Consider the following 24,844-nt stretch of genomic DNA (forward strand, 5'->3'; position numbering starts at 1 on the left):
AAAGCAATGTGCTCTCTCTTAAGACAGTCAATGTGTGTGTGTCTGTGTGTGTGTTTGGCCCTACCTGTTCAGTGTGTGTGTGTGTGTGTGTGTGTGGTCCTCGACGCCCGCGATGGCCTCCCTCCATAATTGATAATGCACTCAGGATGTTCTCAGGCCAGACAGACACGTCATTAAGCCTAATCCCTTAATAACCAAGACATAAATGGTTTGTTGATTACTCCACACAATGGAACCCAATAGTGTGCCATGGTGGGGATGGTGCAGATGGGAATACAGGACAATTCAGGGATTAAAAGGCCTTTGTAATCTGTGACATATTGGGGAGGATGGCCTGTTGTATGTGGGATTCATATTTGACAGTGTGTTAGAGAGAGAGAGAGAGTTTGTGTGTGTGTTTCTCCCTACAGCCTCAATCATTTTGTTTTGGCCCCATCACTGCAAAGCCAGATCTCTTTATCAATCAATAGCCTGATGCCAATGAATGTCTCTGATGCTACAACATAATGGCTACCCAATCAGCCAAGCAGTATTCAATGCCTCTCTGTTCTGACTGATCTGCCTGAGAGGCATTGCTTGCCTTCCTTTGTCACGTCATTTCTTTCACCTGCCCTAGCCTTTGGTTCCATCACATACATACACCCACGTGACATTGGGTCTACTGTACTTCCATATTCCTGGACATCCAATCCCACCCTTGAATAATTAACACTAAGAAGGCCCCTATCTGAGGGTTTGGAACATGGGCCACTCTTCCTTGGCCTGCTTGTTCATTGGCTGGCTGGCTAAAGAGGGCGTCAAAGAAGTTGAGGACCGTTTCTCAAACATACCAGCACTTAATCTGTGCCAGGAATCCAGCAGTTATTGTAAGTATACATCTTTGCTTAGAGGAATCTCTGGTGAAACATTTTTATGTGGAACCATAGTTGGGTGTTTTGAAAAGGCAAAAAATATGATAATTGGAGTACTGGAGGGTAGAGTTTCACCAGCAGAGATAGATCTGTGTCTAGACATAATGTGGACTATTATCAGTATTTTTAGCATTTACACAACTGCCTTTCTATTGCATGCCAAGCCATGTTGTCTGATTCCTTGAACAAAATGATTATTTTATTTTATAAAATGGGGAAATAACCATAATAGGGACATTTTTGTTCAGTGTGTCAGTCTCCAGGTGAGGTGACTGATAAACTCTTGCTACTGTAAACAGATAGCGATGACTTTTGTTTCATATTGTCCTGTTACTGAAAGATAGGGTATCGTTGCTGTGATTGTGTGGGGGACTTACGGATGCTTATAAAACGGCTAAACATATGACAAGCTTGCTCAAAATTAGATATGGAAAGCATAAGTTTGCTTATGTGTTCATGCATTCAATTCATTATTCTTTCAATTGGGCTCTTAATATCTTTAATGTTACACTAATTAGAGTGTGTATTACTGTAGCTAAGTAACCACAGCACTTGGATTAAGTGCCAGTGTAGTGTTCTTGGGTGGCACAGCCTACCCTAAGTGGACCTTGTAGCATTTAGGCTAATTAATAGCATTAAGTCCTCAAAAATCCTGTGAATCACTAAGGTTACCTGAACCGTGCGATCAGGTGTCGGACCTCTTACACACTCACTGTCTGTCTCTCCTACATCCCATGGGGGGTATGCTACATTCAACAGTCTGGGCTCCCGTTTCACCTCTAGCTTTTACCTCTGGACTTTGTGTACAGTAGCGTGTGTGTGTTTGTGTGTGTGTTTGCATACTGTATGTATCCTCCTTCCTGGGGGTCTTGGTCTCTTAGAAGATTGGTTTGGGGCCTCTTATCGACTCATGGGTCATGTTCTGAGGTCACGTTTCTCTCTAGGTGGGGTACTCTTGGCCAGCTTGTGTCTGTGTGTTGTTGATGTCGTTGTTGTTTTTGTTACAATGCTTAATGTAGGTGAAATGTCATGTGAACAGTATGGGTAACCCAATTTACAACTGATAATCATCCGACAATAACGTCAACTGCTATGCTATGTGGTGTTTTTCCTCTCTGACACTGTCTTTCAGAGAGTGTTCCCATCCAGAGAGAAAGAGAGGAGTGGGAGACCAGCTGTGTATTAGAGGTTCTGGGTCCAAAGATACTCCTAGGACTTGAACTTGACCTTGAACTATCCTGCCTACCTGGACAAAAGGAGGAAACTATTCACGGGCTGAAATGGAGAGCAGCAAGGTGATCAACCCTGAAGTCTGGGAAACCAGTCACTGTTCAGTAGTTGATTGTGTTGTAATACGTTTATATTGTATGCATATACACTGAGTGCACAAAACATTATGAACACCTGGTCTTCCATGGCATAGACTGACCAGGTGAATCCAGGTGAAAGCTATGATCCCTTATTGATGTCACTTGTTAAATGCACCTCAATCAGTGTAGATGAAGAAGAGGAGACAGGGTAGCCCTTTCCTGCAGTCAAATGACCTAGTGGCCTCATGGGTGGAATGTTATTCATGTTTTTCATAATTTCATAATTAATCAACCGTTTTTTTAAACTCCAAAAATCCTGTGTTTCTATGTCAAACAGTTTTGTTATATTTCAGTCTTCTGTGATGTATATAAAGTGTAATATTGAGATGAAAACTAAAAATTGAATACATTTCAACTCTATATCTGACTTGGTACAGGTGTCTTCTTTTTTGTAAGCCCATAACCATGTGTGTGAGGTCTATACTTTTGTTTCAAAGTAGATTTGTTTAAGACTACCAAGAAACACTCTGTGTGACCCTGAATTAGCCCACTGCAGTAAAAGGTTAAAGAATGATTTTTAAGCCTTGAGACAATTGAGACATGGATTGTGTATGTGTGCCATTCAGAGGGTGAACGGGCAAGACAAAAGATTGAAGTGCCTTTGAATGGGGTAGTAGGTGCCAGGAGCACCGGTTTGTGTCAAGAACTGCAAAGCTGCTGGGTGTTTCACGCTCAACAGTTTCACATGTGTATCAAGAATGGTCCACCACCCAAAGGACATCCAGCCAACTTGACACAACTGTGGGAAGCATTGAAGTCAACATGGGCCAGCATCTCTGTGGAAAGCTTAGTAGAGTCCATGCCCTGACGATTTGAGGCTGTTCTGAGGGCAAAAGGGGGTGCAACTAAATATTAGGAAGGTGTTATTTATGTTCTGTACACTCAGTGCACATATCCATATGGTATATATAATATTATAAATATATTGTAAATATATATATTTCTATATATATATATTACAATACTAAATATATGTGTAATATATTTGTAATATATCTTTGTTCCAATATATTTATCTATTACTGTTTATTTATTGACATATTCCTCATCCCTGTCCTATATGTGTCCCCAGCAGCCGATGAAGGAGGTGCCTCCCCAGCCTCGCTACCTCACCCCGCCCCCGGCATCATCCTCACCTTTGACCCCCTCAATGAGAAACGCCACTGGCTCCATGCAACATGTACAGGTGGCCTCTTCTGGTAAGGAGCCATGAGGACTTTGTAAGACAACTCCAGATAGTTGTTCATATGTGTCGCGGCCTGGGGAAACCCTTTAAAGAAAAAGGATGCGGGTCAAAAATGAAATAATGAATGACCTAGTGAGATGACAGTAAAATGCCTCTCGCTGACCTAGTGAGATATACATGGCGGAGGCTACTTTCTTATGACATTCTCTGGAACCAAAAGTTTAAAAAAGTCTTGATAGGGGACAGAATGCGGTTGGACCATCAAATAATTGGCATATATATTACTCTTACAGAATTTCTACGTGGGCGAGGATATTGGAAATGTAATCAAAGTCTATTGGATGATAACTTGTTTTTAACTAGGACAGAAGAATTTAGAACTGACTTTTTCCGACATAACATAGGTACAGCAGATCACCTTATTGTATGGGACACTTTTAAATGTGCTTTTAGAGGCCATGCAATTCAGTACTCATCTCTAAAACAAAAGCAATTTAGATCAGAAGAGTCCATGTTAACAAAGGAAATGGAAGGACTAATAGTACAGACAGATATCAATAAAAACTGTACTTTAGAGGCTCAGAATAAGTTAGAGGAAAAACAAAAAGAAATGTAGGAACTTATTCAAGAAAGATCAAGTGTAATATAAAAATAAAGCGAACTGGATGGAATATGGGGAAAAATGCACCAAATTATTTTTTAATCTTCAACATAGAAATGCTACCAAAAATCATTTACTGAAACTTGTTACAAATGACGGAGTCACCCATGATTCACCAAACAATATTTTGAAAGAGGAAGTAAAGTACTTTAAGCATATGTTTTCGTTTCAGTCTCCTCCATCTCCACTAACCGAAGCTAATTGTCTGGATTTTTATTTTCTATGAATTATTTAAAATTAACAGCTGTACTCATGTGAAGGCCAAATTACAGAGGAGGAACTTCTTGATGCAATTAAAGTCAGGGAAAACTCCAGGGCTGGATAGCATACCAGTGGAGGTATAACAAACCTTTTTTGATATACTCAGAGGACCGTTATTAGCATGTTTTAACCACTCCTATATCAATGGTAGATTATCAGACACTCAACAAGAAGGTCTGATTTCATTATTACTGAAACAGGATACAAGTGGTAAGTATTAAAGATCCAGTCCATTTAAAAATTGGAGGCCTCTTACACTTCAGTGTTGTGATCCAAAAATTCTAGCAAAATGCATAGCACATATAATTAAAAAGGTATTGTCGGATATTATTCATCCTAATAAGACATGTTTTTTACATGGACGGTACATTGGAGATATAAGACAAGTACTGGAAACAATAGAACACTATGAAAATTCTGGGAAACCAGTCCTGGTATTCATAGCTGACTTTGAAAAGGCTTTTGATAAAATACGACTGGAGTTTATATATACAGTTGAAGTCGGAAGTTTACATACACTGGATTGGAGTCATTAAAACTCGTTTTTCAACCACTCCACAAATTTCTTGTAAACAAACTATAGTTTTGGCAAGTCGGTTAGGACATCTACTTTGTGCATGACACAAGTCATTTTTCCAACAATTGTTTACAGACAGATTATTTCACTTATAATTCACTGTATCACAATTTCAGTGGGTCAGAAGTTTACATACACTAAGTTGACTGTGCCTTTAAACAGCTTGGAAAATTCCAGAAAATGATGTCATGGCTTTAGAAGCTTTTGATAGGCTAATTGACATAATTTTAGTCAATTGGAGGTGTACCTGTGGATGTATTTCAAGGCCTACCTTCAAACTCAGTGCCTCTTTGCTTGACATCATGGGAAAATCAAAAGAAATCAGCCAAGACCTCAGACATTTTTCTGTAGACCTCCACATTCATCTGTACAAACAATAGTACGCAAGTATAAACACCATAGGACCACGCAGCCGTCATACCGCTCAGGAAGGAGACGCGTTCTGTCTCCTAGAGTGCAAATCAATCCCAGAACAACAGCAAAGGACCTTGTGAAGATGCTGGAGGAAACAGATACAAAAGTATCTATATTCAGAGTAAAATGAGTCCTATATCGACATAACCTGAAAGGCCACTCAGCAAGGAAGAAGCCGCTGATACAAAACCGCCATAAAAAAGCCAGACTACGGTTTGCAACTGCACATGGGGACAAAGATCGTACTTTTTGGAGAAATGTCCTCTGGTCTGATTAAACAAAATTATAACTGTTTGGCCATAATGACCATCATTATGTTTGAAGGAAAAAGGGGTGCTTGCAAGCCGAAGAACACCATCCCAACTGTGAAGCACGGGGTGGCAGCATCATGCTGTGGGGGTGCTTTGCTGCAGGAGGGACTGGTGCACTTCACAAAATAGATGGCATCATGAGAAAGGAAAATGATGTGGATATATTGAAGCAACATCTCAAGACATCTGTCAGGAAGTTAAAGTGTGGTCCCAAATGGGTCTTCCAAATGGACAATGACCCCAAGCATACTTCCAAAGTTGTGGCAAAATGGCTTAAGGACAACAAAGTCAAGGTATTGGAGTGGCCATCACAAAGCCCTGACCTCAATCCTATAGAACATTTGTGGGCAGAACTGAAAAAGTGTGTGCGAGCAAGGAGGCCTACAAACCTGACTCAGTTACACCAGCTCTGTCAGGAGGAATGGGCCAAAATTCACCCACCTTATTGTGGAAGGCTACCTGAAACGTTTGACCTAAGTTAAACAATTTAAAGGCAATGCTACCAAATACTAATTGAGTGTATGTAAAGTTCTGACCCACTGGGAATGTGATGAAAGAAATAAAAGCTGAAATAAATAATTCTCTCTACTATTATTCTGACATTTCACATTCTTCAAATAAAGTGGTGATCCTAACTGAACTAAGACAGGGAATTTTTACTAAGATTAAATGTCAGGAATTGTGAAAAACTTAGTTGAAATGTATTTGGCTAAGGTGTATGTAAACTTCCGACTTAAACTGTAAATGCCTGGAATATTTCAATTTTGCAGAATCTCTTATAAAATGGGGTAAAGTTATTTATAGTAACCCTAGCTGTAAAATAGTAAATAATGGCTACTTCTCAGAAAGTTTTAAACTGTTGTGGTATCTGAGGAATTTATGATTTTGCTAACGTTTTCAAATGGTATCTTGGAGGATGTTGATTCAGCTTAGGGAAGCATCTGGGGAGCAGTTTTATAGGGGCACCCCATAAAACAGAGGAAGTCTGTTGTGTGGAGTCATGGGATTGGTCTGTATGGGAAAACACTCATATCATCGTAAAGATTATAAATACTTGGTTGAGACAAAGGAGGATAGAACAACATATTATTTTGGGTCGCCGTTCTCCAGATGCCTGCAGACGTCTGTAAACTTATGCTGAAATCTTGTGATATAAATAAACCTTTATAATCAAAGTACAGTGTAAGCGGACTCCTTGGTCTCACAGCAAAGATTAGCATTATTCTTTATAAACAACACTGTCAAGAGGAGTAAAACAAGGTTGTCCACTATCGGCATATCTATTTACCATTGCCATTGAAATGTTAACTGTTAAAATCAGATCCAACAATAATATCAAGGGGTTCGAAATCCAGGGCTTAAAAACAAAGGTGTCATTGTACACTGATGATTCATGTTTTCTTTTAAATCCACAATTTGGATCCCTCCACAGCCTCATAGAGGATCTAGATACATGTTCTAACCTCTCTGGATTACAACCAAATTATGACAAATGTACTATATTACATATTGGATCACAAAAAAATACAACTTTTACATTACTGTGTAGTTTACCAATAAAATGGTCTGACGGTGATGTGGACATACTCAGTATACATATCCCGAAATAAAGAAATGATCTCAATCCAATACATTTTAATAAAAAGTTAGCAAAAATAGATAGGATTTTGCTACCATGGAAAGGAAAAGACCTGTCTATTTGTGGGAAAATCACCCTGATTAACTCTTTAGTCATACCCCAGTTTACCTATTTGCTTATGGTCTTGCCTACACCTAGCGACACGTTTTATAAATTATATGAGCAAAAGATATTCAATTTTATTTGGAACGGCAAGCCAGACAAAATTAAAAGGGCCTATTTATATAATGAATATGAATTTGGAGGGCAGAAATGATTAAATATTAAAGCATTAGGCCTCTCACTAAAGGCGTCAGTCATACAAAAGTTATACTTAAATCCGAACTGGTTCTCTAGAAAATTAGTAAGAATTTCTCGCCCAATGTTCAAGAATGGCCTTTCTCCCTTTATTCAGATTACAACCTCTCACTTTCAGTTATTTGAAAATGAAATAATCTCCAAAATAACGCTATTTTTAAAACAAGCCATAGAAAGTTGGTTGCAATTTCAGTTTAATCCATCAGAAAATACAGAACAAATAATACAACAAATATTGTGGTTAAACTCAAATATACTAATTGATTAAAAAAACATAATTTTCTGATAAATGATCTTGCATGGAGCCCCAGACCGAGGATGATTGACCGTCATCTTGAACTTCTTCCATTTTCTAATAATTGCGCCAACAGTTGTTGCCTTCTCACCAAGCTGCTTGCCTATTGTCCTGTAGCCCATCCCAGCCTTGTGCAGGTCTACAATTTTATCCCTGATGTCCTTACACAGCTCTCTGGTCTTGGCCATTGTGGAGAGGTTGGAGTCTGTTTGATTGAGTGTGTGGACAGGTGTCTTTTATACAGGTAACGAGTTCAAACAGGTGCAGTTAATACAGGTAATGGGTGGAGAACAGGAGGGCTTCTTAAAGAAAAACTAACAGGTCTGTGAGAGCCGGAATTCTTACTGGTTGGTAGGTGATCAAATACTTATGTCATGCAATAAAATGCAAATTAATTACTTAAAAATCATACAATGTGATTTTCTGGATTTTTGTTTTAGATTCCATCTCTCACAGTTGAAGTGTACCTATGATAAAATTACAGACCTCTACATGCTTTGTAAGTAGGAAAACCTGCAAAATCGGCAGTGTATCAAATACCTGTTCTCCCCACTGTATATACAAAAAAATATATGGGGGATTGGAAATTATGCAGACAATTACATTGTTGGAAGCTACAATCTATCTGCAATATTAAAGCTGATCTACTCCCCCAAAAAATAAACATACATTTAAAAAAGATGCCTCTCGCTTCCAAAACGTTTAGGATAGGATATCGATTGCTTTGCTATCTAAAATTGAAATAATTCTGAATTGCTGAAATTACTGCAATACTGTTAAAGAGCGACTGAACTGTACAACCACCTTCTCTGGTTGAATACGGCCTATGTGGCATCGATATGAGTCAGAAATATTTATTCTAGGGTCAGAAATGGCTATAAAGTGTAAATAGGATCATTTTGGTCATTAAGTCAGTATCGTCCAAAATGGAGATTTGCAGATGTTAGGAATATATTGTACGTAATAGTTTTCCTTGGGTTGGGTTTATTTCAATCATGCCCATATGCCCATAGCTGGCAGCACCCAAGTAATCATCAATTCAGAGCGAAGCTGCACGCAACCCAATCGTTATGCCCACACTGACCATGGTCAATTTGGTTTGACTTTGCATATCCCCATTGGGCCAGTTAGGGACCATCATTAAATTACACAATGTACATGGTGCAATATATATATTTTTTTAATAGCTTCAAATATCAATTACTTAAAAAACCTCTAACTATAAATTGTAGAAATTCATATACAAATATTGAAAGCATTTAATGAGAAAACTAAAAGGCGTACAAGATGAAAGTATTGTCCCATTTACATTGTGTAATTTATTGACAGTCCCTAACTAGCCCCACAGATAGGCTATCCAAAATCAAACCAACCTTGCCATGGTCGCACACCGGCTGAAGCTGATTGGCGAAAGAAGTTGGCTAGCTTGCTAGCTAGCCTAGTCTACTTCCAGACAGAATAACTGGTTAAACTGTTTCAAGTTATTTAGAAGGGTGAGTGACTGTAACTGTGTACTGTTTTGGCTGAGTGAATGTACAAACACTTTCGTTCTCAGTCACATTTCCTAATGAGGAGGATTGAAACAGAGGCTAAATCAGTCAGTTCATCCTCTCTTTAATACATTTCGATCACTTTTCTTGTCATTTTGGCCAGCTAATAACCACTTATCAAGCAACATCGGTAGAAAGTGTGAACCTCTTTTAATTAAAGGATTAACGTTAGCTCCAGCATACGGCTGGCTACATGTTGGCAAAATTAAAATCAGACCCACTTTTATTCATAACTACATCCTTGATTGTAAATGACAACTTTATAGTACTACATTACTTACTAGCTAGCTAATTATTTTGTGTCTAAACCAACCAGATTTTATTGATCTGCAGCATTTTATCTTGAATGGGCCAAGTCAAAATTTTCACAAAGATACATTTTCGTTGAAGCATGATATAACAGATGTTGTGTTTGCTTTTGTAGTTGTTGGCTCCTTTAATTTGCTGAAGCCTCCAGAGAGGGACCAGACCCTGTTCTCCCAGATGAAGTCTATCAAGTCTCTGAGACAGGCTGGGATCACTGCTGTCTTCACTGGACAAAACGTCAGTCCTTTCATGGAGCTTGTTCTGATAGATAGATAGATAGATAGACGTTATCTGTGCGCTATTGTTTCTTTGCATTTTCACCTGGGAGTGTTGAGCAACACAAGTCAATCTAGGCCTATATAAATAAAATAAAATATAATTTGTATGCTCTGTGTAATATAATGCTCTATAATGATGTGAAGAGTTTAATTCCAAAACGCTATATATCCATTTTCAGAAATGTTGGTCAATTAGTATTTTTTTATACTTATGAAAGAGATTGGTGTGTATTTTTCACATCTAATCATAGCATGGGGTTGTTAAATGACAGACATGTATTTGTTTGAAACCTATCACTAGAATGACAAACAATCACATTTTGTTGCAAAGCAAGATACACAGTGTATTCGGAAAGTATTCAGACCCCTTGACTTTTTCCACATTTTGTTACGTTACAGCCTTATTCTAAAATGGATAAATAATCAAAATAATTCTCATCATCTACACACAATACCCCATAATGACAAAGCACAAACAGGTTTTTAGATATTTTTGCAAATGTATTAAATAAAGTATTCAGACCCTTTACTCAGTACTTTGTTGAAGCACCTTTGGCAGCGATTACACACTTGAGTCTTCTTGGGTATGACGCTACAAGCTTGGCACACCTGTATTTGGGGAGTTTCTCACATTCTTATCTGCAGATCCTCTCAATCTCTGTCAGGTTGGATGGGTAGCGTCGCAGCACAGCTATTTTCAAGTCTCTCCAGAGATGTTCCATCGGGTTCAAGTCCGGGCTCTGGCTGGGCCACTCAAGGACATTCAGAGACTTGTCCCGAAGCCACTCCTGCATTGTTTTGGCTGTGTGCTTAGGGTCATTGTCCTGTTGGAAGGTCAACCTTTGCCCCAGTCTGAGGTCCTGAGCGCTCTGGAGCAGGTTTTCATCAAATATCTCTATGTACTTTGCTCCATTCATCTTTCCCTCGATCCTGACTAGCCTCTCAGTCCCTGCCGCTGAAAAACATCCCCACAGCATGATGCTGCCACCACCATGCTTCACCGTAGGGATGGTGCCAGATTTCCTCCAGATGTGACACTTGACATTCAGGCCAAAGAGTTCAATCTTGGTTTCATCAAAACAGAGAATCTTGGTTCTCATGGTCTGAGAGTCCTTTAGGGGCTTTTTGGCAAACTTGAAGTGGGCTGTCATGTGCCTTTTACTGAGGAATGGGTTCCGTCTGGCCACTCTACCATAAAGGCCTTATTGGTGGAGTGCTGCAGAGATGGTTGTCCATCTGGAAGGTTCTTCCATCTCCACGGAGGAACTCTGGAGCTCTGTCAGAGTGACCATCGGGTTCTTGGTCACCTCCCTGACTAAGGCCCTTCTCCCCCTGATTACTCAGTTTGGCCGGGCGGCCAGCTCTATGAAGAGTCTTGGTGGTTCCAAACTTCTTCCATTTAAGAATGATGGAGGCCACTGTGTTCTTGGGGAACTTCAATGCTGCAGACATTTTTTGGTACCCTTCCCCAGATCTGTGCCTCGACACAATCCTGTCTCGGAGCTCTTCGGACAATTCCTTCAACCTCATGGCTTGGTTTTTGCTCTGACATGCACTGTCAACTGTGGGACCTTATATAGACAGGTGTGTGCCTTTCCAAATCATGTCCAATCAATTGAATTTACCACAGGTAGACTCCAATCAAGTTGTAGAAACATCTCTAGGATGCACCTGAGCTCAATTTCGAGTCTCATAGCAAAGGGTCTGAATAATTATGTAAATAAGGTATTTCCGTTTTTTATATTTAATAAATTTGCAAATATTTCTAAAAACCTGTTTACGCTTTCTCATTATGGGGTATTGTGTGTAGATTAATGAGGATTTGTATTTATTTCATCCATTTTAGAATAAGGCTCTAACATAACAAAATGTGGAAAAAGTCAAGGGGTCTGAATACTTTCCGAATGCACTGTATCCGACTCACTCTCAGAGAAAAAAGTAAACCTGCAAGTTTTTACACAGTCAAATGTGACAAATAATTACATTTTTAATATGGAACTGTACACATTATACATTTGTGACATCAATAATTAAAAATATACACTACCAGTCAAAAGTTTGGATACACCTACTCATTCAAGGTTTTTACTTTCTTTCTTATTTATTATTATAGGGCTATCTTCTGTATACCCCCCCTACCTTGTCACAACACAACTGATTGGCTCAAACACATTAAATTCCACAAATTAACTTTTAAGAAGGCACACCTGTTAATTGAAATGCATTCCAGGTGACTACCTCATGAAGCTGGTTGAGAGAATGCCAAGAGTGTGCAAAGCTGTCATCAAGGCAAAGGGTGGCTATTTGAATAATATATTTGGATTTGTTTAACACTTTTTTGGTTACTACATGATTCCATATGTGTTATTTCATAGTGTTGATATCTTCACTATTATTCTACAATGTAGAAAATAGTAAAAATAAAGAAAAACCCTTGAATGAGTAGGTTTGTCCAAACTTTTGATTGGTACTGTATATCTTTTGATCAATGCAGTAATATGAGATATAGGCTCTTGTCAAAAGTAATGCACTATATAGGGAATAGGGTGCCATTTGGGATGAGGCCTAACTCTAACCAAACACTATAGCATGAGGCTAGATTAATGATGAGTTGAATTTACATGTTAAATATACAGGATATGAGCATCCATTCCAGCTAAACAATGGATATATAGCATTTTGCAACAAAACCCATTTTAATATACATCTAAAATCTATAAAAATCTGAGAACAGTCATATTTTACATACACATAAAGGTACCCATAAGCATTCATTTCTGATAAAATAACAGAAATTAGAAAAATTGGTGGATACAGCGTTTTGGAAATAAACTGTGTTGATGGTATATTATCTCCTCAGAGGGCTGACAGTGAGGGAGAGCTACTGGAGCTCATCCCCATAGAGGAGGTGATCCTGGCTGACATAGACTCTCTGGTGCCCACCCACGACGAGAATGGCCGGCCCATTGCCGAGTGGAAGAGGCAGGTTATGGTGCGCCAACTCAAGGCTAGGCTACAGGACGAGGAGGAGCAAAGGATGAAGGTATGTTTTCAACACATGCATGTAGCATTCTGTATAGTCATTATCTGCTATGGAAGCAGAATCATGCCAAAAATATAAATAAATATATTGTCATCAATTTGCTTCCATTGTTTTCAGGATATGGACTGGAGTAAATTACCATTGGGTGTCTGAGGATTGTGCCATTTATAGTGTGGAAGAATCTCTAACAACCTCGCAACAAAGTATTTTTCATGTGTAACACTAGTTTTGTTTAGCATGTAGCTAGATAAAATTAGCATGTAGCTGATGATGCTAACCATTTTAGCTTGAACCTTTTCACTGTTTTTAAGTTGAGACCTTTCCTTCCTTTGCTCACCACCAGGACATGGTTAACAGCAACACTGAGGCAGATGGCTGGAAGTACTCCCAGGCCCACAACGCCATCCTGGGCCCGTTCGGCGAGCTGCTGACTGAGGACGACCTGCTCTACCTTGAGAGGCAGATCGAGAACGTCTCCATGCAGAAGCGCTGCCAGGCCTACGAGCTGGAGCTGGCACGTCTCACCGAGGAGCTCCGCGCCATCCTACCCGACCCCATCGTCAACATCACCGTCAACACCGAGTTCCTCCAGCAGATGGATGCAGACGGACATCTACCTCTTCCTGTGTGGTGTAGTCGTGTCTCCGGCATTGTCAAGAGCATGTACCAACTCCTGACCAGTCTGACGAGTCGAGATGAGGAAGTGGTGATGCAGGTGGTGGGAGAAGGGGAGGGGGTAACGGTGGGGGCGGGGATTGAGAGGGGCGTGTGTAGGCTTCAGCGTGTTGAGATGGTGTCATCGTTCAGCCACCGCTTGGAGAGCCAGAGCTACAGCAAAGGGAGGAGGGAGAGGGTGGAGAGGGAGATCCAGCAGTCCGGGGTGTCGGTGAGGAGTTTGAGGTCCAACTTTGAAGGTCAAATTGGGGGGATTTACCCGTTTGGGGGGTTTGTGAATGACTCGCATCAACCGGTCACAAGGAGCCAGACTCCGAGAGGGAGGGTGGAAGCTGCTGAGTTAGCTGTTCAAAAAAACACCGATCTAGGCTGTGAACTTGAACTAGCCTGCCATGACATCCCTATCCCAATCCGGGTCATGGAGACGACCAGTCTGAGAAAAGAGCGCATTGTCGTCCTGTTCCTGAGCCACTGGAAGAAGTCAGCGTACGCCATCTCTGTGAGAGCCAGGGTGAGAAAGGAGGCCGTCGAAAGAGCCGAGGCCGTGGTCGACACAATAAGGAACTCGACACAATCAGGGACACAACATCAGACAACAACAATACAATCAGGCATCCAAAATTGGACAACAATGACACAACCGGGGACGCCACACCGGACCAGCTCTCTCTTTCTCTTCTACCGCCAAAGAACTGCAGTGGACAAGATGCTCAACACCTGGCGGAGCGCCAAAATACAGTCTTCGCCAGTATCCCTAAGCCAGTTGCGCCCCACCACCTATTCCCCTGAGCACTTCCTGCCTCTCCAGGTGGACGGAGTGCCCGTGGCCTACGACAGCCTGACCCTTGACCTTTTCATGCTGGGCTACTTCCACATCCTGGAGCAGGATTTATCGGCTGAGGAGCGGAAAATGAGGCACCTGCTGTGCTTCGAGGTCTTCGATCACGTAGGTTGTTTCCCATGGGAGACCGTCAGGGACTTCCACAAGGCCATCCTCCAGGAGATCCAAGAAGGGAAGCGGCAGTGGAGTGACGGATTTGAGGACATCAAAGCCAGGTTCTTTGGTAATGCTGCAGTACCTGGAAGGTACCATCCTGGGGTTGCCAGAGAGTGCCAGTATCAAGACACAAGGCTAGTGCCCAAGGTCATAGTGCAGACTGCCAGTCCGGAAGAAGAAGAGCTTCTCAAGTGTAGCAGCGGCACAGACTTCTCCTGTTTCAGCAACGACGAGATCTGTAAATACATCGATCGCAGCTTTGCTTTCTGGAAGGAGAAAGAGGCTGAGCTGTTTGATTTCAAACACTAGTCCTTGTTTTCACTTTGTATTTTGATATTTTTGTATAACGCTGTTTGTATTTGTTGATTTTTCTTTGCATTCTGGTGCTTTTGGAGGGTAAAGTGGAAGATTGAATGCTCTGAATTCAGTTTATGAGTGTGCGTACATGTTATGTAATTTTGAATCAATTGAAAGAAGCTGAGTAATTAAATCCAAATCCAAATAGTTTTTAGCATGAATCTGCTTCCATAATGACTATATTATGATATTGATACTGTAAATAGTAAGACCAAGAGCATACGTCCCTACAACATAACCTAAAGTCTTCCCACACCCAAGGTACAACATGACTTAGCTCAAACTGTTTTTTATTGAACCACTACAACACTACAGTACCTTATGTTGAATGACCTTTGAAGGATCAAGTTCTCTGGATGTTCTCTGATGTTAAGCCATTCTTCTGTTGGGTGTAGACCAGAATGTCCATCAGATCTTAGACCAGAATGTACAACAATCCAGGTTGGGCCATACAGTTAGCTAAACATGTTGTACCATCCAGGGGTGTGATGGAGTTGCTCGCATTTTTTAAGCCAGAGGCAGTCATGCCAAACCGTGGGGGGAAACCCATTCAGCCAAATACTGACTCAGATGTTAACATGTGCTTGCCACAACTCTCTGTTTCTGTACTCTCTGACACATTGGACATACTATCACTTTCCTGTCCAGGTGTTGTTTGGGAACTGACTCCCTGTACTTTTAGTTCTCGGAGGCATCTAAGGGTTAACTCGAAGAATGTGTTGTGACCACCCAATGCACATGCACACCCCGATTCCACCTTGACATCCACACACACACTCTCACACGCAGTAGACAAGAAGCTTGGAAGCTTGGATAGGTTTCAGCTGTTGGGGCGAGTGAACAGTCTGTCAGAATGGAGGAGGAGAAAAAAGAGAAGTCAAAGCCATCTTGTAACATAAAGTTATGTATGAGTGCATGTACTGGTACATTCTCAGATGTTTTTACGTCTCAAGAATGTTATAATCTCTAGATGAGTTCATGCCATCTGTTGTGTAGATCTGGCAACAGGCCTATCCCTCAACACCAAGAATGCTTTATAGGTTTTCAGTGCCTATAGACTTAATATTGGTACACAGAGAAAGTCTATAGGCAGTGAAGACCTCAGAGGACCAATAAAAAATCTGCAGGAACATGGAAAACTGGACTAACTTGAGGTAATTCCATGACTGCGAAATTCAGGTAGTAGCAGAGAATATCTTCTTTGCTGTGGGCTGAAAGCTTGAGTTGTTATGTCTGCTCTCTCTCTCCTCCTTCCAACATCTCCCTCTGTCTCACACCTTCCCCTATTTCCCTCTTTACCATGCGACTACTATCCCCTAACACATAGATATTTGTGCTGTGTCACAGTCTGCTCCAGCTCACCCAGCTGCTGCACAGTGCCTACTTCAAGAGTTGCATCACCACCATAGAACGTTGCTTCGGGTTTCAACAGCATGTCTATGGGCACTGTCTCCTCTCTGCACGAGGTACAGCAACCCCTGCTGGTCTCCACTGGGATAACCACCTGCATGTACAATTGTCAATGCACTCTAGCACTTCCATATAGCCTGGAAGGGTACAACAATACTTGAATTCACTAAAGAATGGTGTGTTTTTTTTTTCATCTTCTTTAATACATACACTACCAGTCAAAAGTTTTTAGAACACCTACACATTCAAGGGTTTTTCTTTATTTTCACTATTTTCTACATTGTAGAATAATAGTGAAGACAGCAAAACTATGAAATAACACATATGGAATCATGTAGTAATCAAAAAAGTGTTAAACAAATCAAAATATATTTTATATTTGAGGTTCTTCAAATAGCCACCCTTTGCCTTGATGACAGCTTTGCACACGCTTGGCATTCTTTCAACCAGCTTCACCTGGAATGCTTTTCCAACAGTCTTGAAGGAGTTCCCACATATGCTGAACACTTGTTGGCTAATTTTCCTTCACTCTGCCGTCCGACTCATCCCAAATCATCTCAATTTGGTTGAGGTCGGGGGATTGTGGAGGCCAGGTCATCTGATGTAGCACTCCATCACTCTCCTTCTTGGTAAAATAGCCCTTACACAGCCTGGGGGTGTGCTGGGTCATTGTCCTGTTGAAAACAAATGATAGTCCCACTAAGCCCAAACCAGATGGGATGGCGTATCGCTGCAGAATGCTGTAGTAGCCATACTGGTTAAGTGTGCCTTGAATTCTATATAAATCACAGACAGTGTCACCAGCAAAGCACCCCCACACCATAACACCTCCTCCTCCATGCTTTACGGTGGGAAATACACATGCAGAGATCATCCGTTCACCCACACCGCGTCTCACAAAGACACGGCGGTTGTAACCAAAAATCTCCAATTTGGACTCCAGACCAAAGGACACATTTTCACCGGTCTAATGTTCATTTGCTCGTGTTTCTTGGCCCAAGCAAGTCTCTTCTTCTTATTGGTGTTCTTTAGTAGTGGTTTCTTTGCAGCAATTTGACCATGAAGGCCAGATTCACACAGTCTCCTCTGAACAGTTGATGTTGAGATGTGTCTGTTACTTGAACTCTGCGAAGCATTTATTTGGGCTGCAATTTCTGAGGCTGGTAACTCTAATGAACTTATCCTCTGCAGCAGAGGTAACTCTGGGTCTTCCATGCCTGTGGTGGTCCTCATGAGAGCCAGTTTCATCATAGCGCTTGATGGTTTTTGCGACTGCACTTTAAGAAACTTTCAAAGTTCTTGAAATGTTCCATATTGACTGACCTTCATATCTGAAAGAAAGGATGGACTGTTGTTTCTCTTTCCTTATTTGAGCTGTTCTTGCCATAATATGGACTTGGTCTTTTACCAAATAGGGCTATCTTCTGTATACCCTCTCCCCCCTACCTTGTCACAACACAACTGATTGGCTCAAATGCATTAAGAAGGAAAGAAAATCCACAAGTTAACTTTTAAGAAGGCACACCTGTTAATCGAAATGCATTCCAGGTGACTACCTCATGAAGCTGGTTGAGAGAATACCAAGAGTGTACAAAGCTGTCATCAAGGCAAAGGGTGGCTATTTGAAGAATCTCAAATATAAAATATATTTTGATTTGTTTAACACTTTTTTGGTTACTACATGATTCCATATGTGTTATTTCATAGTTTTGATGTGTTCACTATTATTCTACACTGTAGAAAATAGTCAAAATAAAGAAAAACCCTTGAATGAGTAGGTGTTCTAAAACCTTTGACTGGTAGTGTATGTATAATAGTATAGATAAGTAAAAAGTAAATGGTAAACATTGTGTAAATACACAGGTATAAGAGCCACTTTAAAGTCACATTCTTTTGAATTGTATTAAATCAAGAATTTATTTTTTGTAATATATTATGCAGTGCTCCATTCTCACTTTAGATGGGTCTCTCTCCTGTTCCACCACACTCCCAGTGACATTATGACATTATTACAACTAGTTTACAACCTTAATCTGGTTGAAATGACAGTCCAACCAGTTATGCCCACTGGGCTGTGACTGTGTCCTACAGATGGGGAACATGGTGCTGGTGGTGTTTGTCAGTTACTTTGGGAGCCGGGTCAACCGGCCTCGTTTCATTGGCCTTGGGGGGCTGTTCATGTCCTGTGCTGCTGCCACCCTGGCCCTACCTCACTTCCTGTCCAAGCCCTACCAGTACCACTTTATGTCAGCTGGTAAGAAGACAAAACCCTATATATTACTCTCAATATATTACTGTTTAAGGAATAGTACAGTGCAGTTTTGCCAAAATGCAATGCATTACAGTGCAGGAAGTCCATGAAACCAGTTTGATTATGAATACAGGTCTAATTGTGTCTGGCTGGCTCGAGATAGCACTCTTTAGAGAAAATCTTGATGTAGAAAATGTTAAGTTAGATTTTAACAATACTTTTATCAATTCAGTTATATTTCAACTAATCTCTCGCGGACAGATTACCGTGGGCAGATGAAACGGCGCGAATCTGTCAAGGCTCACATATAATTATGTGATTTCGAGCAGCAGTAGTTAGTTCCTGGTTTGGTTTTCATTTTTTTATTTGGACGAATCAGGATTGGGCGAAGGCGGTGCATAAACTGGTGCGGTGATTTTCAAGCCTGTGTGCGGATGATAAACGGTGTCCACTAGATTCCACAGCCACAAAGTCAAAATTGTCTGTATTGTAAAACATTAAGGACACCTGCTCTTTCCATAAAATAGACTGACCAGGTGAATCCAGGCGAAAGCTATGATCCATTATTGATGTCACTTGTTAAATCCAACTCAATATTAGGAAGGTGTCCTTAATGTTTTGTACACCGAATGTATCTTTTTTTATGTTTTTGTACTTCATGTGTATGGGTTGACACAAGTAATAATAATAATGCTCAATGCATGTTTCTCAACGTGACTGAACTGATCACCACACAGAAATATATATATGTTGTTTTTAGCCCGTGGGTCGTGGGACACGTGTGTTCTAAGGGAGAATTCCTCTGCCCCTGAAGTGTGCAGGCAGGGCGGTGGTGGGGACCTCTCTGAGGCGCGGACTCAGTGGCTGACCCTGGCAGCTGCCCAGGTGCTGTTTGGCATTGGCTCGGTGCCCATCCAGCCGTTTGGCATCTCCTACATAGATGACTTTGCTGAGCCTGGGAATTCAGCTCTTTACCTTGGTAAGATACTGCTACAGTACTGCATGAGTGCTGCTTTACTTGAGTCTGTAATTATGTTTCTGATTGGAGAACCAGACAAACTGTTAATTGAAACATTCGTTAGATTTAAATGTTTTGTTGAGGATTTTGATTTGATCTGAGGATTTTATCAATTCAATCATTTCTGGGGCTTCATTGAATCTGGTCCTGGTGAGGAGAATATTTCAAGTATCACCTGATTGACATTTAAGTCATAATTTAATGATTCTGTGTTCCAGCCATCCTGTTCTCCATCTCTGTGTTTGGGCCAGCCTTTGGGTACCTCCTGGGTTCCATGATGCTCCGAATCTATGTAGATGTGGACAAGATAGGTTTAGGTATGTCGCTGTTGAACCATTAGATCCTGTTTGTGAGAATGAGAAGAGCATATACAGCATACAAAATATGAAGCAAAGACTTTCAAATTCAATGGAATTTTGCCATTTTCTCTACCTTTCTCTCCCTGCTCTTGGACCCCATCCCTCTTCATCTCCCCCATCCTCTCCTTCCGTCCATCATCTTTCCAATCCTTCTCCCCCATCCCTTCTCACCCCTCTCTCCCATCCCCTCTCTCTTCCCTGTCTCGCCCATCCCTCTGGCATTGCGCATGGTGGTGTTAGGCTTGCGTGTGGCTGCTCGGCCATGGAAACCCATTTCATGAAGCTCACGATGAACAATTATTGTGCTGACGCTGCTTCCAGAGGCAGTTTGGAACTCGGTAGTGAGTGTTTTTACACGTTACGTGCTTCAGCACTCGCCGGCCCCATTCTGTGAGCTTGTGTGCCCTACCACTTCATGGCTGAGCCGTTATTACTCCTAGACGTTTCCACTTCACAATAACAGCAATTACAGTTGACCGGGGCAGCTCTAGCAGGGCAGAAATTTGACGAACTGACTTGTTGGAAAGGTGGCATCCTATGACGGTGCCACGTTGAAAGTCACTGAGCTCTTCAGTAAGGCCATGGAGATTGCATGGCTGTGTGCTCGATTTGGCTGTCAGCAACGAGTGTGGCTGAAATAGCCGAATCCACTATTTGAAGGGGTGTCCACATACTTTTGTATATACACTACCGTTCAAAGGTTGGGGTCACTTAGATATTTCCTTGTTTTTGAAAGAAAAGCAATTTTTTTACAGTGTAGACATTGTTAATGTTGTAAATGGCTATTGTAGCTGGAAACGGCTGATTTTTTATGGAATATCTACATAGGCGTACAGAGGTGCATTATCAGCAACCATCAGTCCTGTGTTCCAATGGCACGTTGTGTTTGCTAATCCAAGTTTATAATTTTAAAAGGCTAATTGATCATTAGAAAACCCTTTTGCAATTATGTTGGCACAGCTGAAAACTGTTGTGCGGATTAAAGAAGCAATAAAACTGGCCTTCTTGAGACTAGTTGAGAATCTGGAGCATCAACAATTGTGGGTTCGATTACAGGCTCAAAATGGCCAGAAACAAAAAAAATTCTTCTGAAACTCGTCAGTCTATTCTTGTTCTGAGAAATGAAGGCTATTCCATGCGAGAAATTGCCCAAAAACTGAAGATCTCATACAACGCTGTGTACTACTCCCTTCACAGAACAGCGCAAACTGTCTCTAACCAGAATTGAAAGAGGAGTGGGAGGCCCCGGTGCACAACTGAGCAAGAGGACAAATACATTGGAGTGTCTAGTTTGAGAAACAGACACCTCACAGGTCCTCAACTGGCAGCTTCATTAAATAGTACCCGCAAAACACCAGTCTCAACGTCAACAGTGAAGAGGCGACTCCGGGATGCTGACCTTCTAGGCAGAGTTGCAGCTACGATAACCATTTACAACATTAACAATGTCTACACTGTATTTCTGATCAATTTGATGTCATTTGAATGGACAAAAAAATAGCTTTTCTTTTGAAAACAAGGACATTTCTAAGTGACCCCAAACTTTTGAACGGTAGTGTATAGTGTATATGTGTGTTGGCGTTGTGTTTGTGTGTGTGTGTTAATGTGTATGTCCCAGTGTTCCCGCGTCTGCTCCTGAGGATGCTGCTGCGGCCTGTCTTCCTGCTGTTGATCCTGTCTCAGTGCCTCGCCACCTTCCTCAGCAAGTTCCTGGAGCACCAGTACGGTACCACCACCGCCTACGGCAGCTTACTCATGGGTGAGGAGTTACATACGCTACACATGCACAAGCACAGGCACACATACACACACCTATGCACACACACACGCACACATACACACACACACACACAATGTCTCTAAATATAGTTTGCAACTTTCCATTGTTTTTTCCCTACACCCAACTGTGACCTCCACCCTGTTGGCTTTCGCCAGGGGCCATCACCCTGCCCATGGCTGCTGTAGGGCTGCTGCTGGGTGGGGTGGCGATGAAGCGTCTACGTCCCCCCGTGCGGACCCTCCTCTGGCTGCGTTTGGTACCTCTCTCCCTCTCCATACTGCTCTGTGTACCTCTCTTCTTCATGGGCTGTTCCACTCAGAGAGTGGCGGGGGTCAACACAAGCTACGGTGACACACAGGACCAGTGGACTAATAGGTGAGGTGGGATCTGTCTATATAAAGATACCCCTCATTACTGTGTGGTACTCTACTGTGTGATTGATTTATTTATTTTTTCGGCAGCACAGATCCTCCACTCTCAATTATTCATGGTAAGTCTCCCTATGCTCTCTCTACGTCATGATCTTTAAATAGACCACTGACTTTATTGTACACTAAACATGTTGCACCATTGTAGCCTATACTCAACAAATTCCTAATCAACCATCACTGATATGTTGGCAAATATTCTATTCTATTCTATTCTATCACTAACACAATAAGTCATAAGTCAGCCATCATCAAATTCTGTGATTCTATTCCTGTAATTCTATCCGATCTCACTATTGTTGTTATTTATCCCAGGTCTCTATCTCTCTGTAACTCCAACTGTTCCTGTCTGAATAACGTATTTAACCCTGTGTGTGGAGAGGACAACACAGAGTACATCTCTCCCTGTCACGCTGGCTGCACCAATGTCACTATCGACCCACTAAACCTTCACAGAGTCCAGGTACTACATAGCTCATCCTTGAGATAGACTGTATGTGAACCCTAGCCTGGTCAATAGATATGTGGCAAGACAGCACAAACCGATTTGAAACCACATTATGTGACATTGGTATCTGAAAGACATTTGGAAGCCTCTGTAACTCATAAACGAGTCAAGGGCTGCTTGTCCTTTTGCTTACAGATGTTGCTGAGAAAGCAGGAAACGCAAACTTGTAGTTTATTCTAGGTTTAAAAAGGATTCTAAAGTTTGTAATTTCCTCTTTAAAATGCAAGATTTGATTTGCCCTAACGAAAAATGTATCAACCCCTACAAGAAATGTCCATCAATTATATTACGCATAGTAATTCATATTTCCTTCTGCTGCAGGATTATTTTCCTGCTGTAGCAAACTGGCTCAAATTAAGATCCTACATCTGTATGCAGTGTGGGACATCCTTTAAGACTGTAAGAAAATACTGTACCCTTACACTCCTCCCTAGGCTTACACCACGTGTAGCTGTGTGACCGCTGTGCCCGCTGTGCCTGCTGTGCCCACTGGTGGGGCTGGTATGGGGATAGGCAGGGCCCTCCCAGGTTCTTGCCCTCACCTTGTCCTGCCTGCCATTCTCCTCATTGCCTTCGCTGGCTTCATTGCCAGCCTTTCCCACAACCCCATCTATATGATGGTGCTCAGGTACTGGTGATGATTGTGGTGGTGGTAATGATGATGATGATGTTGTTGATAGTGGTGGTGGTGGTGTTGATGATGATGTTGGTGGGGGTGGTGATGATGATTATGGTGTTGATGATGATGATGGTGGTGGTGGGGTGAAGATGATGATGATGATGATGATATGTATGCATGGTTTTTTTCAGGACAGTCTTTCAAGAGGAGAAATCCTTTGCAATTGGAGTCCAGTTCCTACTGATAAGAATGCTAGGTACTGTAAGTTAGCCCCTAAACGCATGTGATTGCTGGACAACAGTGCCCCATTCTCATTTTTCCATTATGTTCCAGTCCCAAAAAATCCTATATCTGCATGTATTTCATATATGTTTCAGCCTGGCTGCCAGCCCCTGCTGTGTTTGGGCTGGCCATTGACTACTCCTGTGTCTGGTGGAAGCAGGCCTGTGGGAGTAAACTGGGCGCCTGTGGTTACTATGACAACAACATCCTTCGGAACAGGTACGGCCACACTTGATGTGCTTGTACATTAGGGGTCACTAAGAACAAAGTGTTGTTGTCCTTGTTTTCTGTGTGTTTTTTATTGAGACTGGGAATAAATGAAGACACTTCTGTTACATCAAGTGTTTATCTTGATGTCACAAATATACTGAATAAGGTACATGTTGTTCTTGCTGTGTCCTCTCTCCCAGGTACTTTGGGCTGCAGGTAGGTTATACGTGCCTTGGGTTGGTGCTGCTAGCCCTGGCAGGCTGGAGAGTACAGCACACGCCTGGCCTGAGTATTGAGAAGGAGCCTGAGGGGCCAGTGTGAGAGGCCAGCACTGAGCCTGAAGGGACCTCTGAGCCTGAGGGGACCATTGACCCTGAGGGGACCACTGAGCCTGAGGTGACCACTGACCCTGAGAGGCCAGCACTGACCCTGAGGGGCCACTGAACCTGAGGGGGCCACTGGGGAAATGGTCAAGGCCATTGTTTCCTACGGCTCAAGTTAGAGCACAACACTGGCAACACTAAGGTTGCGGGTTCAATTTCCGCAAGGGCCAATTAAACTGAATATGTGTCACTGTTAATGACAGCTCTCTTAGTGGTGTTGGATAAAAGTGTCTGCTAAATGTTATTATTATGTAGTATCAACAATGAAGGTGTTTTATTTGGGACTATAATAAAAATTGACATAGTCTCTTTCATTACTTTAAGGGACTTTTGATAACTTCATATGCGATTTTGATAAAGGAATGTTTTTGGTTTGCTTATCATGAAAAACTGTATACACTACTGGTTTATTGTACAGTATTTACATTGTTTTTATGTGTATCAATGACACTATTTGTGAATGAATTT

The 24,844-nt window shown here is 41.6% G+C and overlaps 1 protein-coding gene and 1 pseudogene across 2 annotated transcripts; both read left to right on the top strand.

Moving 5' to 3' along the window:
- Positions 1-3,341: 3,341 nt before the first annotated feature.
- espnlb (espin like b) lies at positions 3,342-15,149 on the top strand (the record flags this gene model as incomplete). Its single annotated transcript, XM_084187993.1, has 4 exons — positions 3,342-3,480; positions 9,897-10,015; positions 12,917-13,099; positions 13,443-15,149. The coding sequence occupies 4 exons, from the start codon at positions 3,342-3,344 to the stop codon at positions 15,078-15,080; spliced, it is 2,079 nt and encodes a 692-aa protein (XP_084044119.1). The 3' UTR covers positions 15,081-15,149.
- An 832-nt stretch (positions 15,150-15,981) lies between these two features.
- Positions 15,982-24,639, top strand: LOC311150500 (solute carrier organic anion transporter family member 2A1-like; annotated as a pseudogene). The gene is made up of 12 exons: positions 15,982-16,029; positions 16,456-16,594; positions 18,630-18,792; positions 19,550-19,768; positions 20,026-20,124; positions 21,785-21,925; positions 22,102-22,321; positions 22,690-22,837; positions 23,317-23,510; positions 23,693-23,757; positions 23,879-24,002; positions 24,194-24,639. The product of its transcript is annotated as a solute carrier organic anion transporter family member 2A1-like (transcript).
- The last annotated feature ends 205 nt before the right edge of the window (positions 24,640-24,844 follow it).

The sequence above is a fragment of the Coregonus lavaretus genome, assembly GCF_964263955.1.
Source record: "Coregonus lavaretus genome assembly, chromosome: 23".
In the NCBI taxonomy this organism is placed as follows: Eukaryota; Metazoa; Chordata; class Actinopteri; order Salmoniformes; family Salmonidae; genus Coregonus; species Coregonus lavaretus.